Consider the following 17,870-nt stretch of genomic DNA (forward strand, 5'->3'; position numbering starts at 1 on the left):
CCAATCTATTAAATAAAAGACCCTATTGTGCATCTAAAACAAGATTTAAAATCATGTTATAACTCATTAAATCGCCAAATTAAAACTAAGCAATTAATTTCCTTCCAACCGTTAACAGCATGCAAAGTTGTTAAATTTCACACTGTTAATTCCATTAACATAACGGAGTAACTTATGCAATTAGAGACCTTAATAACCCCTAAAATTAATTATTAAAACCCCCTAGTAAAGTCCTAAAACTAATCGGAACGATCCAAACATCCAAACAGTATAAAATAATACCGTCAGAAAAGTCCAGAACGCGCAAACATGAGAGAGCCTGCTCCATGAACTTGGGAGTAGGCTCCCTAATGCATGGAGCCGGCTCCATGCCTCTTGGAGCTGGCTCTAAAGGGGTGGGATCCAGCTCTCTCCCTCACTAAGAGCCTCTGGTCCGTTTCTGCCCCGTTTTTGACCTTCTGTTTCGTCTCCGGCTTATTCCAACCTTGCTATTCTTCATTAATACTGAGCTAACCAGTTTAATATATATCCAGTAGCTTTCCAATAACTTGTTTACAACAGTTGGAATTAGTTAAAGTGATTAAAACCGCTACTGATTCATTACGCGTTAACATAGTACCTTGAACTTCGACTTACAAGCACAGTTACAGATTACATTAAAACACATACAGTCGATTAATTTAATGTAAACTAAGCATGCAAGATTTAGTTAACGTTTAATTAAACCCTAGAGACCATCTAGGTATGCACAGAACATAGGCCAAGGGAGAGAGAAAGGAAAGAACTTGCCTGTGATTTCAGTTATGAAATCTCGGCGTCGTCTCTAAGTTTCCGGCAATTACTGAATACCGTCAAGCCTCCTACTGCTTTGGCTCTTCCCTTCTCCTAGGTTCGACCTTTAATCCCCAGCCGAAACCCTCACTGCAATTGCTCTGTTTTTCTCACAATCGCTCTCTGTTTCTCTCAACCCTCTCTTTACATGAACAGAACTAGGTTTATGTTTGTAAAACCCTAAGCCACCGTAATGATATATTTATAGACTTAGAAAAAATATAACCCTACCCTAATTCCAATTTAATTTAGAGACGAAAAACAAAATACTTATTCAATACCTAAGTCGGCTAAAACTTAAATACCTAAACAGAAAAATAATACCTTAACTATAATTTAATCATTAAAAACTGATACCTCGAATATAATTAACTAAGTCATTTAAACAAATAAATAACACAATGAAAAACATTAACAAGTTAAAACATTAACTCAAATAAAGAAAATAAATAATACAATTAATTCAATTAAAACACCACAATTAAACCAATTAAGCAAATAATTAAATTAAATAACATTTAATCCATTAATTAAAACAAACAGGCAAATACCAAATAAACACTTAAAAATGCAATAAAATAAATATTAAAATGCCGAGACTATCCTTTTAAAATTAGGGGTATTAAATACACCTCCATAAGCATCAACGTAACAAGCTAACTTCCCGAGCATAGCGATGTGTTTTTCTCGAATATGCTACTCATCAAAAGGGGTATCGCTATTATCACCCTCCCACTCGACGAATGTTTATCACAATGGATGTTGTCTTCTATGAAGACTCGATGTATTTTTCCTCTGCGTCTGAACTTCAGAGGGAGTACCAGAACAAAATTCAGACTCTAGATTATGATTATCACATTTTTGAGGACGGCGATTCTAATGTTAATGAATCACAAGTTGGACCAACCAATCAAGAATCAGGCGAATTGGATTCGAATGGTATAAATTTGGATCAAAGTGGTGATGAACGCCTAAAAATGGAAAGTATGGCGCCAAGCCCATCGTCGTTCAAGTTCGAGTCCCTCGTAACTGAGATATTAAACCAATCGCCTGCTGAGGATGTTCCTGATTTAGTGCCAGAGACACTCAGAAAACAATTACTACCGCGTCACACTGGAGGTATTCCTAAACCCATATATGAACCCGAACTTTCTAGTAAAGTTAAGTATCCTATGAGTAATTATGTGTCGAACCATCATTTGTCAGAATCAAATTTGTCATTTATAAATCAATTATCTACTGTATCTATTCCTAACAGTATGCAAAAAGCCTTAGCTGACCCTAGGTGGAAAGTCGCTATGAACAAGGAAATAAAATCCTTACAGAAAAATGAAACTTGAGAACTCATTGATCCTCTACCAAGAAAGAAATCAGTTGGATGTCGATGGATTTACACTGTGAAGTATAAAGCAGATGGCACAGTTGAACGCTTTAAAGCAAGATTGGTGGCGAAAGGTTACACCCAAGCCTATGGAATCGATTACACAGAGACGTTCGCACCTGTAGTCAAAATAAACACAGTTCATATCTTGTTATCTTTAGCTGCGAACTTGGATTGGCCATTACAACAATTCGATGTGAAGAATGCCTTTCTGCATGGTGAATTATCTGAAAAAGTCTACATAGATCTCCCACCAAGATGCATGATACCTGAAAAGTATAGTCGGGAGGTCTGTAGGTTAAAGAAATCATTATATAGGTTGAAACAATCTCCAAGAGCATGATTTGGAAGATTCACAAAGTCTATGATAGCCTTTGGCTACCGTCAGAGCAATTCAGACCACACGTTATTTCTAGAGAAACAACAAGGTAAGATCACCGCACTCATTGTATATGTAGATGACATAGTGGTTATAGGGAATGATCCTGAAGAAATGAAGGCTCTCAAGAAATACTTGTCCAGAGAATTCGAAATGAAAGATCTAAATCTTTTTAGATATTTTCTTGGTATCAAAGTATCTCGATCTAATAAAAAAATCTTTCTATTTCAAAGAAAATATGTCTTAGATCTATTACAAAAGACTGGCATGACAACATGTCACCCAGCTGAGACACCAGTGGAAGAAGGACTGAAGTTATATATTGAGTCCAACCAAGTACCTGCTAATAAAGGAAGATACCAAAAACTTATAGGGAGATTGATGTACTTAGCACACACGAGACCGGATCTGGCTTATGCATTGAGCATTGTTAGCCAGTTTATGCATGATCCTGGAGAGCAACATATGAATGCAGTTATGCGTATTTTGAAGTATTTGAAATCTATTCCTAGAAAAGGAATTTTGTTCATTGAAAATGCTAGTTATCAAAACATAGCTGCATATATTGATGGTGACTGGGCTGGAGCTATAGATGATAGGCGATCTACTTCTGGTTACTTTACCTTTGTAGGAGGTAATCTTGTTACATGGAGAAGCAAGAAACAAAATGTTGTTGCTCGCTCGAGTGCAGAAGCTGAATTCAGAGGTATGGCGCTTGCACTTTGTGAAACATTGTGGTTAAAACTTCTATTGCGGGATTTGAGTTATCCACCTGGACAACCTATTCAACTATATTGTAACAATAAAGCATCATGTGATACTGCCTATAATCCAGTTCAACATGATCGTACGAAGCATGTTGAAATAGACAGATTCTTTATTAAGGAAAAGTTAGATGGGAAAATTGTGGAGTTGCCTAAGATTCGATCTGAAGATCAACTAGCCGACATTCTCACCAAAGCAGTCTCAAATCAAATGTTTTCAAAAAATTTAGACAAGTTAGGCATGTGTGACATCTATGCACCAACTTGAAGGGGAGTGTTGAGATTTTATCTCTTATAGTATAGCTGTATGATTGAATTATTTATTCCTTAATTTAGGGCTAATTGGTAGGTAATTAGTTACCTATTTTAACTAATCATATTCTATAAATTGGATGTAATACTCATCAATGAATCATCAAATATAATTTTAATTCTCGTATTCGTTTTTTGAATTGCAAGACGTTGTCCTCTCCACGGCGGTAACCAGGTCGCCGGCGGCAACCTGACTTCTAATACTATGGCGACCCAATGGTCGCCGTTATGGAATCGACTTGGGTCGCTCACTAGTTAGAGTCTGGTGCAGCCATTGACAATAGAGAGATATGAATATTGCACTCAATTAACCCTTAAATTAAAGACATTAGATTATTTTTTTAAGGTATATTTGTAACAAAAATGTTAGCTTTGTGGGTGAGTTTAGGAATTGTTTAAAATGGTAATTTTATATTGTCGAATTTTTTTTAACATTATTTCATTTACGGACAAGAGGGTATTATAGTCTTTTTATGCGAACATGAGGTATTTGCACCAAATTAGTACTATCGGGATTTATTTTATTTTATTTATTTTATTTTATTTTATTTTTTTACACTTGACCAATATAAATTGAGATTGACTAAGATCAATCAGAATTTAACTTTTACCTTGTTAGAAATTAGGCTTGATTGCATTCAACTTCTCTTTACTATCGTTTTGTGGCACATAACTTACCTGAACTATAATTTTGATAAATAATCTCGTTCAATTACTAAGTATTAAACGAATTGCATCTTTTTCAGTTGTCATTAGTTGTTAGATAGGGAGGTAAAATCACATAAAACACCCCTCCTACTATTATATAAGTGCAAAAAACTCCTACTAAAATTAAACAGTCCCTGAATTTTAAAAAAAAAATCATCAAATTATTTTATACCCATAACCGACCCGTATACTAAGTTATGAAATGAGAAAATTGACATTTCATGTTAAATTAAAACTAAAACAATTATAATTTCAAATTACAAAAACACCCCTATTAAGTGGGTCTTCTTCCTCACACAATTTGAGTCAACTCGGTCCCTTCCAACGAGTCATTGTGGAGTGAGTAAATAATGCATAGACTCGTTGAACCAGTTCACAAAAACTGGTTCGTTGTTGCTCAAGTGGCAGTGGAGCTCGAACATAAAGTTCACAACTACCGCATCCACCTCGTTTGGCCGAAGTTCCATCATCGTCGCGTCAAAATCCTCCAAGTCGTTCACCACGAATCCCTGGAGTTCGATCACGTCTATATATATATATATTTATATATCAATCAAAATAAGATTTTTCTCTCTCCAACTAAATTTGCCCACTGATTTTCCTTAAATTCTCCTCAATATATATATATATATATATATATATATATATATATATATATACTTGCATATGCTTAATCGATGCCGGCGGCGGTTGGGGGCTTGGGTTATCTGCTGATTGACTACACTCTCTTTCGTTGATGCCGGCGGCTTCGGTTCTCTACTGATTACGGCTTTACTATGGGTCTTCGTCCTCTACTGTTTCGTCGATGCGGTTGTGCGAATGTGGTTTGGGACTCCTTGAACTCAATGTCGCAGAAGAAAAGATTCAGATGGGGTGTCTTTGTTGTGGGAGATGAAGCGGATGAGGTGGATGATACCCGATTCGGATCAGGAATAGAGGTTGAGGAGCTCTTCGACTCAGTTTGAGTCCGAATTGGAGGTGGCGGTGTTGAAGAGAGTTATGAGGAGGAAGAGGAGGTGGGTCAAAGACGATCTTACAGTTGCGCATATCGTCATTTGTTGGTGGTGGAGTCCATTGTTGCTTGTGATTGTGATTCGTCTAGTTTTAGAGAAAGAATTGGTGATGAGGAAGAAAAAGACCCGGTGTTTTTTTAATTTTAAAATTATAATTATTTTAGTTTTTAATTTAACATGAAATAATTAGATCAATTTTGTAATCTTAATTCAGGGTGCTGTTTAATTTTAGTAAGTTTTTTTGCCCGAATATGATAGTAAAAGGGATTTATGTGATTTTACTCTTAACTTTATTACCCCATTTTGAGAGAGATATGTTATTGAACAGAAAATATGTAGATCTTCTTTTTATTTTTTGGGGGGAGAAAATATGTCATTCATAAAATTGCAAAAGCGCCAAAATTTAGGGGGGGAGCTATTCATGGGCTAACCTATAGTCCAAGTCCAATTAAAAAAAAAAAATTAATATTACTAAGTCTACGTATTACTCTTTCTTTTTCTATTAGCCATTCAGCCCAACCCAGCCCAATCCATAGTAAAACATAACAGGTCAAACCTAGCAAATCAAACACATTGTTGCAAACTGAAACACATTGTTTCCTTGAACTCTCTTTTTCTCAATCTGCAAAACTTCCATTTGATCTCCAATGCATGAATAAAAAAGCCCGCATTGAATACAAGCCCTTTCAAGGCCAGTCAATTTGCTTTACAGTGATTCAAATCCAAACCTTCCTAGGTGTCCAGTTGAGAGCGATTAACAAATAGTAGAGTGAGTGATACTAATTCAGGATCTCTAATTGAACAAGCAAAGGGAGGGCATCCTCACGCAATTCTGGAGTTATTAGCCTGCCGTCCCTCCGAGAATTGCACCTGCTATCTCTTGTTGTCTAAAAGTTCCCCAGAACCATTGCAAAGCTTTGAAGTTTGTTTCAAAAACTATTGCAAAGTTTAGTGGTTTTTTACAAGTGTTTTACATCAAATTTCAGTCATTAATTGAAATTAGTTGCAATTAGGGATTTTTCATATGCTGCCTCTACTGATTTACTATTATTTAAATGTTCATTGATACTATTGTTATTGTTATCATCTTCTTTGCCTGAAATTTTTTTTCTCAATAAATTCTCTTCTTGAAATTTTTCTTTAGCTCCCCACTTTCAAATCCTGGCTCCGCCTTTGCCAATTTCGTGCAAGTTCTGGGATAAACGATAATCATGTGAAGAGAGTAACCCTTAAGCAAAGTCCCTGCTTGATGGAGCAACACACTAACTTGAGTTGGTAATAATAAGAATAGGCACCTTTTTGAGTATAAGCCCAGTGTACGTTATAACACAAAAATTACAGGAAACTCATCTATGCAAACTGAGGCAAAGAGTCTTACTGTATTAATTTGCCTTGCATCCTTAGAAAGTACATTTCTATTGCATACCTAAAAAAAAGGCCTAGAATGTATACAAGCAGCTTCCATCATCACTCCTAGCCGTCGGATCATAGTTCTCTGCATTTCGATCAGTACAACCTTCAGGAACTATAACATTAACTTGCTGGGCTGCTTTGCCTGCAAAAAACACATCAAACAACAAAATTCAGAATAACTCTTTATTCAAGGCTTCAAGCCCAATTCACCCCAAGTTTGCAAGAAGCTAGCTAGATGCAAACCTCCCATCAAGACCTCTAGGATCAAGGGAGCTAACCATAGAAAGTTCCTCTCTTAATAGATTCCTCGCTAGCTTCTCCAAGCGCGGCCTCACTCAAGTACTTGTCAGCCAATTGGACTCTCTTCACATTCTCCTGCTCTTGGACAAGCATGTTTCCATACTCGAGGAGCTGCTCGAAGGTTGGGGGTCCCTCCTTTGAGTTCACAAGCTTCTTCCCAACGCCATCAAACCCAACACCCGAAATCCACTTCCTCACCTCATCATCATAAACTCTTGCCCTCAAAGCACCAAAGAAATCTGCAAATATTGTCACATAATGCTATTCATCCTATATCCATCACCACTCGACGAGCCCGCGCTCGCCTTCTCAAAATACTTCGAAGCTGTATATGAATGCACAAAATCCTCGAACTCAACACCACCACCACCACCCCCACCCTTTTTCCCATCATAAGCATCCGGTGGAACCACCACCTCCGGCAACCCCACCTCCCCTTCCAAGTACCTCACCACCTGCCTCATACTCGGCCGCCCGGAAGGCTCATTGTTCGAGCACATCAATCCCAATTTGATCACCACCACAACCTCTACCTCATCATACTCGCCTCTCAACCTCTTATCCACCACATCAAAAATAGCCCCTTCCTTCCACCTATCCCACACCCAATCCAACAAAATTAGCTCTTCAGGCAATGCTTTGGGCTCAACGGGCCGTCTTCCACATACAACCTCAAGCAACAACGCACCAAAAGCGAACACATCGGAGCTCGTCGCGGGCTTCCCCGTCCGTGTGAGCTCCGGTGCAAGATAACCAAGTGTGCCCACCACTCTGGTTGTGCCCGGGTTAGAACCATGTTCGTATAACTTAGCTAGTCCAAAATCACCCAATCTTCCATTTAACTCCGAATCCAACAACACATTACCAGCTTTGATGTCTCGATGAATCACAGTTTGTTCCCAATCTTCGTGTAAATAGAGCAATCCAGAGGCCACTCCTTTGATGATCTTGAACCTCTGTTCCCAAGTCAAAACCGATTTGGGGTCGTCGAAAATGTACTTGTCCAAGCTTCCATTAGGCATGAAATCATAAACCAGTAACAGATCCCCTCGCTGGCGACACCATCCAAGCAACTGAACCAAATTCCGGTGACGGAGCCGGCCAATACTTGCAATTTCCGATACGAATTCTCTCAACCCTTGCTTCGATTCGTGGGATATTCGCTTCACTGCCACTTGGCTGTTTGAATTCCGCAGTGTTCCTCTGTAAACTTTCCCAAACCCTCCAAACCCTAGAAGCTCTTTATCTCTGAAACCCCTTGTTGCTTTCTTGAGCTCTTTATATGAAAATCGATGAGGACCAATATCAAACTCCCAAGCCTCAATCACATCGGCGTTTTTGATCTTTCTGATCAGATACAAAACCATTCCAATCACAAACATCATCAAAATCGCAGCTGAAACAGAGACACTAAAGATCAACACCGTCTGATCCTTTTTCGGACCGGGAAGCGTAGGAAGTGAAGACAGATCAAGAGATTGAGCTTGTCCATTGATCTTGAAGCTCCATCCGAAGATATAATGAAAGCTCGCAAGTAAACCTGTGGAAGAAGAGAAACCCACATACATCGAGTCCTCGAGATACACAGAGAGATCTACTGGAAATGACAAGATTGATGAACTGGGTTTTGTTGAAGAGAGTGAAAGCGTGACATTCAATAGCTTTGTTGCTGCATCGTAGTCGATCCATGCTTGAATTGTCTTCCCACTCTTGAGATTCAGATTTTGCCTCGTCGAATTGCCCTCCGCGAAGTAGCTGGCATTGGCTGATGCTTTCGATGTCATGCTGTTGAGGTTGATGCCAACATGATTGTCACTGATGTCTGCGACTCCGAAGTCTTGGACTGTGTCGAATTCGACTGCGAAAATGTGATTTGTGAAATTTCCATCGTCGCTGGTATTGAGAAGCCCCAAGTACTGGCTTGGGAGAGCACCCGGAAACCCTTTTTGCGGCGAGATCGTGAAGGCTAAGCCATGGCCGCCGAGCTTGGCATACTCTGGAACTATGGCGAAAGCGAAAGCTGTGGAGAAAGAGTAAGGTGTTCCGTCAATCGAGTTCTTGAACGTGATTGGATTTGGGTAAAACGCGTGACCAATCAATCTGAGGGTGTCATTGGTGAGCTTGAGAATACCGTTGCTCTGTATCTCTGCAACTCCATCTAGAGTTATGTTGTTTCCAACATTTTTGAAACCATTGAAAACGAACTGATCATGCTGAGAGAGAACTGGGTTGGAGAGAAAAAGGATTAATACCCAGAAAAGTAATAGGGTTTTGGCCATTAAAGAGGTTAATCTTGAGCTTGTTTCTGGATCAAATGGTGTTAAATTAATATAACTATGAGAGGTTTTGACTGTTTAGTGTGGTGAGTGATTGTGATTGTGAACACGTTTGATACCATATGGTCTTTTGTCAGAGGGTAAATTAACACTCAAAACTCCCCTCATATTTGACCGAGATTAACATTTTGATTTTTAATTTTATTTATATTTAAATTAGTGATTTAATATTTTAGTTATAAGTTATATCTCCAAAGTTAAATTTTGATAGAGTTATTGTACTTTTGACTGATAAATAACTATACTACCATTTAATCTCGTATTGATTATTTTTGTGACCAACTATTCCATCACAGCCTCTGTCATGAACGTTCCTCTTTCTCTCTCTCTACCATTCTTTTTAGCCTAGGAGCATTTATTTCTTCACACCCCTTGTTCTTGGAAATATACCAAATTAGCCTCCTCTTTGCCCTACACCAACCGCCCACAACAAATTACAATCGTCGTTGCTGCTCACCAAAGCCGACACCCCAGAATTCAACTGAACATGGGTTCGGCAAATTGGGCAATTGGGCACTCTGGTCAACCAATTGTCCACACATTTTTCGTGAAACATGTGGTTACCTGACGGTAGGCTCCAGCGCCACTGCCCTCTCTGAAGGAATCCAAACAAACGGCACAGTCCTTCACTGTTCCGGGCAATTTGTGGACGTATTTGGATCTATTAAGGAACTTCTGCTAGTCATCCACGGAATTTGTATTAGGAGTGGTGCGGCGGCGGCTACACTTATGGTAGCGATGGAGGGCGCCACTGGCGAGGAAGATGTGGACTAGGGCGAAGGCAACGACGTCGAGAAAGAGGAGGAAGAGGGAGACGATTAGGGCCATGATGATGGCGCGGAAGAGGAGAGAGAGGAACCCAGGGTTTGGTTTTGGAGATGGTGCGGTGATGATGGTGGTGGCGTTTGAGGATGTAGGGTTGGGGTTGAGGCGCACGATAGCATGGCAGTGGTCGTCGTGTTTGTTGTCGTCTTCGTCTGTTAGGATTGAATTTTGTAGAGAAGGTGAGAGTAGGCTCAGGTTGTGGACGACGAAAAGGGCTTGTAATCGGCAGCATCAACTTGGTCTTCAGCATTGTCTTTCACAATCGACTTCGCCTTCAATTCTTTGCCATCGACGTCCCTTTCGGCAGTGGTTTGGGATATGTGGTGTTGGATGTAGGCGGGTTTGTAGTGGCGGATGTGGAGTTGGGAATGGTAGTGGTTATGGTCGGGAGCCAGAAACAGTGGCGGTGGGGTGGGGTAGGGATAAGGGTATTTTTATTATTTAAGATTATATATATTTTGTATTAAAAAATTGAAGATAAAAAGGATTAATTCATGAAGTGTAAGTTAAAGTTAAAATTAAAATTTTCATCTAGTTTAAATATAACCTAACTTCAGAAAGCGTATATAATTTACCATTTGTTTTATTAATTAAAAAGTTTGGAGTATATGATAGGTTCTTGAAGAAAAAGAAAGGAGACATAAATTGGATGGTTGGTTGTAAAGAGTGAACGTGGGAGTTGATAGCGCAAACATTTCATTGGAGCAAAGCTAGATTTTTCCTCTCAATTATCTAGTTTTGCAAACACCGCATATGAAAATTTATCATATGGTTGGTTAGAAATTATTGAGCAACTAAGGATAATTTTTTTCATTTCACGTCCTAGCCAATCACAACATAATACAACATCTAAATAAAAAAAATTAAAATAATTCGCTTGTGTCATATTCTGATTGATGGAGATTACGTAATCTCATACCACTGCAAGTAATTTTTTTTTTTTTTCAAATACAGTAAATATTCGGTGTGAGTACTACTACTCTATAATATTTTTTAAATTTATGAAAGCCACTTTCAGTATTTGATTCAATTTTCTCATAATAATTTTAGAAAAATGATATTTAAGCTTAAGGTCATTGATGGCCTGAAGTGGACCCTTTAGGCCATCAATGACCTTAATTGTTACACTCCACTTTAGGCCTTAATCGTTTAGTTTTGAGAAGTAAGTCTAGCCTCACTTTAGACTATCAATATCCTTAATTGTTTCACTTTAAAAGTTAGGTTTAATAAGTGACCTGAATATCGTTACTCATAATTTTATGTTTTTTTTTAATTGAAAATTAGAAAACCATACAAAATAATTATCAGATTGTGATTGGCAGGATTACTAAAAGAGTAATGCTTCTAAGAGGTCCCATTCCTCTCTTGAGAAGAGTCATGGCTAATAAGTCAAATCAATTATTAATGAATCTAAATTAAAAACAGGAGAGGTCGTGGTTCTTCTCATGACACGAACTCTTAGGAATATTACTCTTACTAAAAAGTGATTATTTTTTTGATAAATGATTACTCGTTAATTTCTTAAAATGCTTTTAATGGCATTTCTTATGTAAACCCCTCCCAGAAGAAAAAAAAAATAAAATAGGAAAAAAAAAAAATACACACACTAGTTTGTTAAATTATATTTGAGGGATGCTAGGCGATTGATACTAATAGTCGCGTGATGTGTCAGCGGCCAACTTTTATTTTTTAATTATTTTTTTGTTTTTGTTGTTTGTGTCGGCTATTCTTCTCTCTCACGCTCCTCTCTTTATCTCTCTACGTTTGCAGATCCAAAATTCCTCCATCTTCCCCTTCTTCCTAACCCAAAAAAACTTCTTTTTTCTTTACTCTCAACCACTTGTTACTTGCAAACCCATATTTTTTCTCTTCTATGTTGTCTCTTTCTATGTTTGTGTTGTTTGAAATGGTTCGGACCAATCTTAATATGGCTCGATGAAATTGGATTAGGGTCGAAGTGGCTCGAACCACTTAACCTATGGTTTGAACCCATTTGGGTTGGGTTCCAGTCTAGAGAGGGAGATAGAAGAAAATGAAAATGAATTAATTGTAAATGATCCAAAGGGGGGTATTTATAGAAACAGATATGCCTTTTCGGATTGGGTGTATCTCTTCATTATTAGACACAACCATTGCAATAGGTTATAATAGTTCATATGGTGTCTGTTCACCACTAGACACATCTATTCCAATAGGTTGCAATGGTTCACATGGTGTCTGTTCACCAATAGACACATCCATTCCAATAGGTTGCAATGTGCCTTTTCGAGTGGGTGCAACCATGGGTCATGATGGTTCGAAAAAAGGTGTAACCCTTTGAAAAAACTAAAAAGTGGTTTTTTAATTTAAAAGGTGTAACCCTTTAGAAAAACTAAAATATGATTTTTTAATTTAAAAGGTGTAACCTTTTAGAAAAACTAGAAAGTAGTTTTTTTAATTCAAAAAACCAACCACCCAAAAAAAACACACTCATTTGTGAAACCCATTTAAATAAGTCCAGCCCAAAATTAGGCCCAATCCAAAATTTCAAAAAAGAATAATCTGGACTTTACAATCAGGCCCAAGCCCAAGCCCAAATCCAAATCCTAAACTCAGCTTATTTAAATTTCAATTTGTTTCAACATTTTTTCCATGTGGGACAAACATTTTCTAAATTTTGCATACCCATTTAGGCTTATCAAAACACCACACTTTGGAGCTAATTTCTCATTCATCCGAAAACGGATTTCAGAAAGTAAATATACCACGTTCATCTCCTTGCAGAGAGAAACGCGCTTGTCTAGAGATCCGTAAAAAATTATTAGCGGAATCTATTCCAAATCTCATCCAAAGTTTATGTTTTTAATGCCCCCGTTTTCAACAATCCCCCACATGAATGAAAATTTGCGTAAAATGCAAAAGATGATCATGCAGACACTAGAGAGAGTATAATCGGAAAGATACTGCATCATGATAGGTAACTTTTGGCTTTGAACCTTCCCTAGTGTATTGCTATCGGATTTACTGGCTAACCAGTGAACACGATGTCTTGAACTGTTCAGCCGTTTGTGTAAACCAAGACAATAACAAACATACAGTAGCTTTCCTCACAAAGTTGGTTCTCATTGTTGTGTTCATTTTGGCCTTGAACAAGTCCTGGTATTCAATGAGTGCTCCAGAAAACTTAGCCTTTATAGTTCTCATAGAAGCGGCCCCACTTCACACTCATATAGGTGATTTCTTATTAAGAGTATCCTACCATACCCCACTTGAAATTTCAAGGTATAAGAGTCATTAAAAGCATAGTTTATCCTAATCATCGTTGTAGGTGGCACTGTCTCATCATAGAAATGGGTAGAAGATTTATATCTTCCCAGTGCTTCTAGTGAGTCACTCAGAATTTCTGTTGTCCCTTTGAACCTAGATCTTGGGATCTCCAGTCAACTAGGTTGGGTTTCCATTAAGGTGACTCGTTAGCTTTCGGCTTTAAACCCCATTCCCCTCGATGAACTGTACAATTGCTCTCTAATACAACCTTTAATTTTATATGTGGCCACAAGGTTGTGTTTAGAAATATTACACTCTGCAGAGATTTCTTCAGGTGAGAGCAACTGTATACTTTGTGCCCTAAAATTGCTTATTGTTAGCAATATCATTTTCTTTGGTGGCATAGGTGTAGACTTACTTTGAATTGTCCTCTAGGTGAAGTCTATTGACTTCCCTATTTGATTTATTCAAAGTTTTTAACTTTGAATTATATTAAGAACATAGAACTACACCTTTAATATAAAAGGCATATCCACTATTGGATTTGAAGTCTTTAATATCCCATATCCAGATTGCATCACTGTTACACCTCCAATTTAGTTAGATACCTCGATCTATGCAATATTGGATTTAGGGTGTATCTCAACTACCCAATTTATTGTTTTTCAGTGATCCGATCCTGGATTGAAAATGTGCAATTAAACACAGTTATTAAGTTGCCTTGCAATCTCAACCAATGATATACTTTGGCTAGTATTTATATTTGAGATTTACATCTACAAAAGTTAGCTAGGCTTTTGTTATCATAACTAGTATTATCTCAATCTCACTCTATTGAGAATATACTATATTATCAGATGTTAAATCTTTCATATCAAATATACTAATCAGTATATCATTTATATTTTAAGGCATACAATGACTTACGCATTACATTTATGTCATTGTCTCGGTAGTAGCTTTAATCCATTCAAGGACTTATAAGCTTGCACACTTGACTTTTCAACTGGAACAAATAACTCGGCTCTTCCGCTGGAAAAAGAACTTTTCTAGTTGTTCCATAATATTTTCCTCATAGGAAACAACATGCACTATTGTTATAATATTATAAATAATTTTTGGTTCTATCCAAAATTTCTTAGGATTAAGAACCCTACATTTATAAGTATTTCTTATTTGGTGAGGTAACTCATAGCAAATTTTATCTATGGACAATATCCCCCCACAACTTTGGGATAATCTTGAAATTTTATATATGATATATTTCTTATGATTTTCCAACTCTTGAAATACCATATATTAAATATTTTACCTCATCTACCTTTCCAAGGTTCTATATTCGCTTCTCAACAAGCATATATAACAGTCTCTAGTGCATATGTACTCACTTTATCTCTAGCATATTCTTATAATAATTCACCGACATTACTGTGAATTAATGCTAAAGATATTAATTACAATGGGCTCTAATTAATATTTGCTTTTACATCTTTTATATTTATAAATTGAGTTATTCATGTTTAGGTTCATGTTAAGTCAGTCATATTAACATATTATAACCTTTCATGTGTCACACATCACATAACTCAATCATTTAAGCAAATAATTATCTTATTATTTAAGCTTTGGATACAATCACCACAGAGTGAGCACTCACTTCTCAGCTATCATTACTAGTTAAAAGTGAGTTCTTAACTATCATTACTAGCTTAGATTAAGTACACTCTTCTCAAATCTCACTACTAGGTTATGATGAGCACCCACTTTTCAGCTATTACCGCTAGCTTGAAGTTAAGTTTGTTTAACTATCAATTCTAGTAGTTCATAACTTTAGTACACACTTATCTAAGTAGTCTACCTTCGTAGTAGAGTAATTTGTTTTGAAGAATATTCTTCAAAAACTACTACTTTACAAGTAGTATTATTCTCTCCTACATGAGCAGATATGATGAATAGCTTAAATAGCTTATGGCTAAAATAACTACTCATCACCCTCGTGTTTTTTACTATCAAGTTAAGAGCTAGAACCAACTGACAGTTTTTCATCTTCCTCTTAAGTTCTGTGCACCTCATTAATCATTTTAGCTTATAGCTAAGCTACCTTGTTTGCAACTCAGTAACATTTTAGCTTTTAGCTAAATTGTACGTTAGAGCTAACTAGTTTGATTTAGCTTGTCTCAGTGTACTAGCTTAGTGTATCCATAACATTTCCATTAAACTCTTTAGAGTTATCGAAAAATCTTTTCTTATTTAGCCCGTTCACAACTATACGTGTCTTAGACACTAGTATAGATCTTGCTCCCTTGACTATTGGAAGAATTGACATACTTAGACTAATCAATTTTTGTCTGTTGTAGTAAATACACAAACCAGTCATGAACTCTACAAAATTAATAATATCACACATTAAATAAGCTATATTGTAAAATTAAATTATTACGTACACTAAGTAATTCAATTACATATCTCAATATTATAATCTCAAATAATAAATTTTTGTAAAAATAATATTGAACTTGCATAACAATATAGTTTCATATTATATCACATGATTAATTATATCACATAATTAATTTAAGAAAAAAGATTTGTGGCTCATTCTCCAATAAACATACTAGAAAATTAGGACCAAAAGATGTAGACGTTCTAGCCTACAAGAAAATGATATGCACTGATGTTATAACCTATCAAAGGTTTTATGTAACGATTCACTCTATCACATAGTATGATATTGTCTACTTTGGGATCAAGCCCGCACAATTTTGTTATTGGGTTTTATCTCAAAAGGCTTGGTACCAATTGGAGATAACACCACTACATAAAATCACTTTACCTTTCCCTTACGTAGGTGGTGAGGGACTGTGCACCTATAACTTGTTCAATGTGATAGCATGTTAGTGCCTCTTGCACCCGTCCACGACACACTCACCTACAAGGTTGTCACATTTTAGGTCCACTCTAACCTTTCATAGGTGTAGGATTTGCAACCTTAAATAGACACCCCCACACTTTTAAGAATTTATAGAAAGGTTTTCAACCTTTCCATAATTCATATGATGTCACATTTCTAAGGTTTCATCTTTGCTTCGTGGCAAATACACATAACGGTATCTTGTGCAACCAATGATAAAAGTAACGAAGTACTTTTTTCCACCTCTAGTTGGTACATGTTTAAGGTAATGTCATATACTTCATAATATCATTTTACAAAATTAAATAATTCAACCAATATTGAATAATTCAATAATCCACTTATATAACATGCTTCAATTTCACATAATATTGAATGCATTAATATTTAACATATTATCATATAATAATGTATATAACATTATTTTATTATATCTCAACTATTAGTATAATATCTACTTGTTTATATCTTAAATAGAAACATATAATAAAATCTACGCAAGGAAGGATTCTGTCTTAAGATTGTTGGTAAAAATATATGCTTAATGTGACTTTTAAGATATAACAAGCCTTATACTAATATGTCATGAGATAATTAACAATATGCTAATAAATCATTAATTAAATATGCAAAATAAAGCAATAAAATAATAATAATATGCAAGGAATGAACCTGGACCGAGGCTAGTATTGGATACTATGTCCTTAAGACAGATTCGCCCCGCTATGGTGCTAACGGACTCAGTGACGTCTATCTCCCAGGATACAACGGTTTACATCCACCAGTAGCAGTACTACAAACTCGTGGATACGGCGAACCTCCTCCGTGTAATACTCTCTCTGACTCAAAAATGCATCTATATACTATATAAATGCTAAATTGGGTGTAATCCGAACCAAATGGTTCGGACCAATCTTAATATGGCTATATGAAATTGGATTAGGATCGAAATGGCTCAAACCACTTAACCTATGGTTTGAACCCATTTGGGTTGGATTCCAGTCTAGAGAGGGAGATGGAAGAAAATGAAAATGAATTAATTGTAAATGATCCAAAGGGGAGTATTTATAGAAACAGATATGCCTTTTCGGATTGGGTGTATCTCTTCATTATTGGACACAACCATTGCAATAGGTTATAATAGTTCATATGGTGTCTGTTCACCACTAGACACATCTATTCCAATAGGTTGCAATGGTTCACATGGTGTCTGTTCACCAATAGGCACATCCAATCCAATAGGTTGCAATGTGCCTTTTCGAGTGGGTGCAACCATGGGTCATGATGGTTCGGAAAAAGGTGTAACCCTTTGAAAAAACTAAAAAGTGGTTTTTTAATTTAAAAGGTGTAACCCTTTAGAAAAACTAAAATATGGTTTTTTAATTTAAAAGATGTAACCTTTCAGAAAAACTAGAAAGTAGTTTTTTTAATTCAAAAAACCAACCACCCAA

At 36.6% G+C, this 17,870-nt stretch overlaps 1 protein-coding gene across 1 annotated transcript; it reads right to left on the bottom strand.

Annotated features, from left to right (window-relative positions):
- Positions 1-7,122: 7,122 nt before the first annotated feature.
- LOC132312075 (L-type lectin-domain containing receptor kinase S.4-like) lies at positions 7,123-9,821 on the bottom strand. The gene has a single exon (XM_059810316.1). It carries the CDS (start codon positions 9,378-9,380, stop codon positions 7,353-7,355), a length of 2,028 nt encoding a protein of 675 aa, XP_059666299.1. The 5' UTR covers positions 9,381-9,821; the 3' UTR covers positions 7,123-7,352.
- Positions 9,822-17,870: the final 8,049 nt, after the last annotated feature.

This window comes from Cornus florida, unplaced genomic scaffold, assembly GCF_030987335.1.
Source record: "Cornus florida cultivar Cherokee Brave unplaced genomic scaffold, ASM3098733v1 CherokeeBrave_3.0.0_Hap2_Chr06, whole genome shotgun sequence".
Classification (NCBI taxonomy): Eukaryota; Viridiplantae; Streptophyta; class Magnoliopsida; order Cornales; family Cornaceae; genus Cornus; species Cornus florida.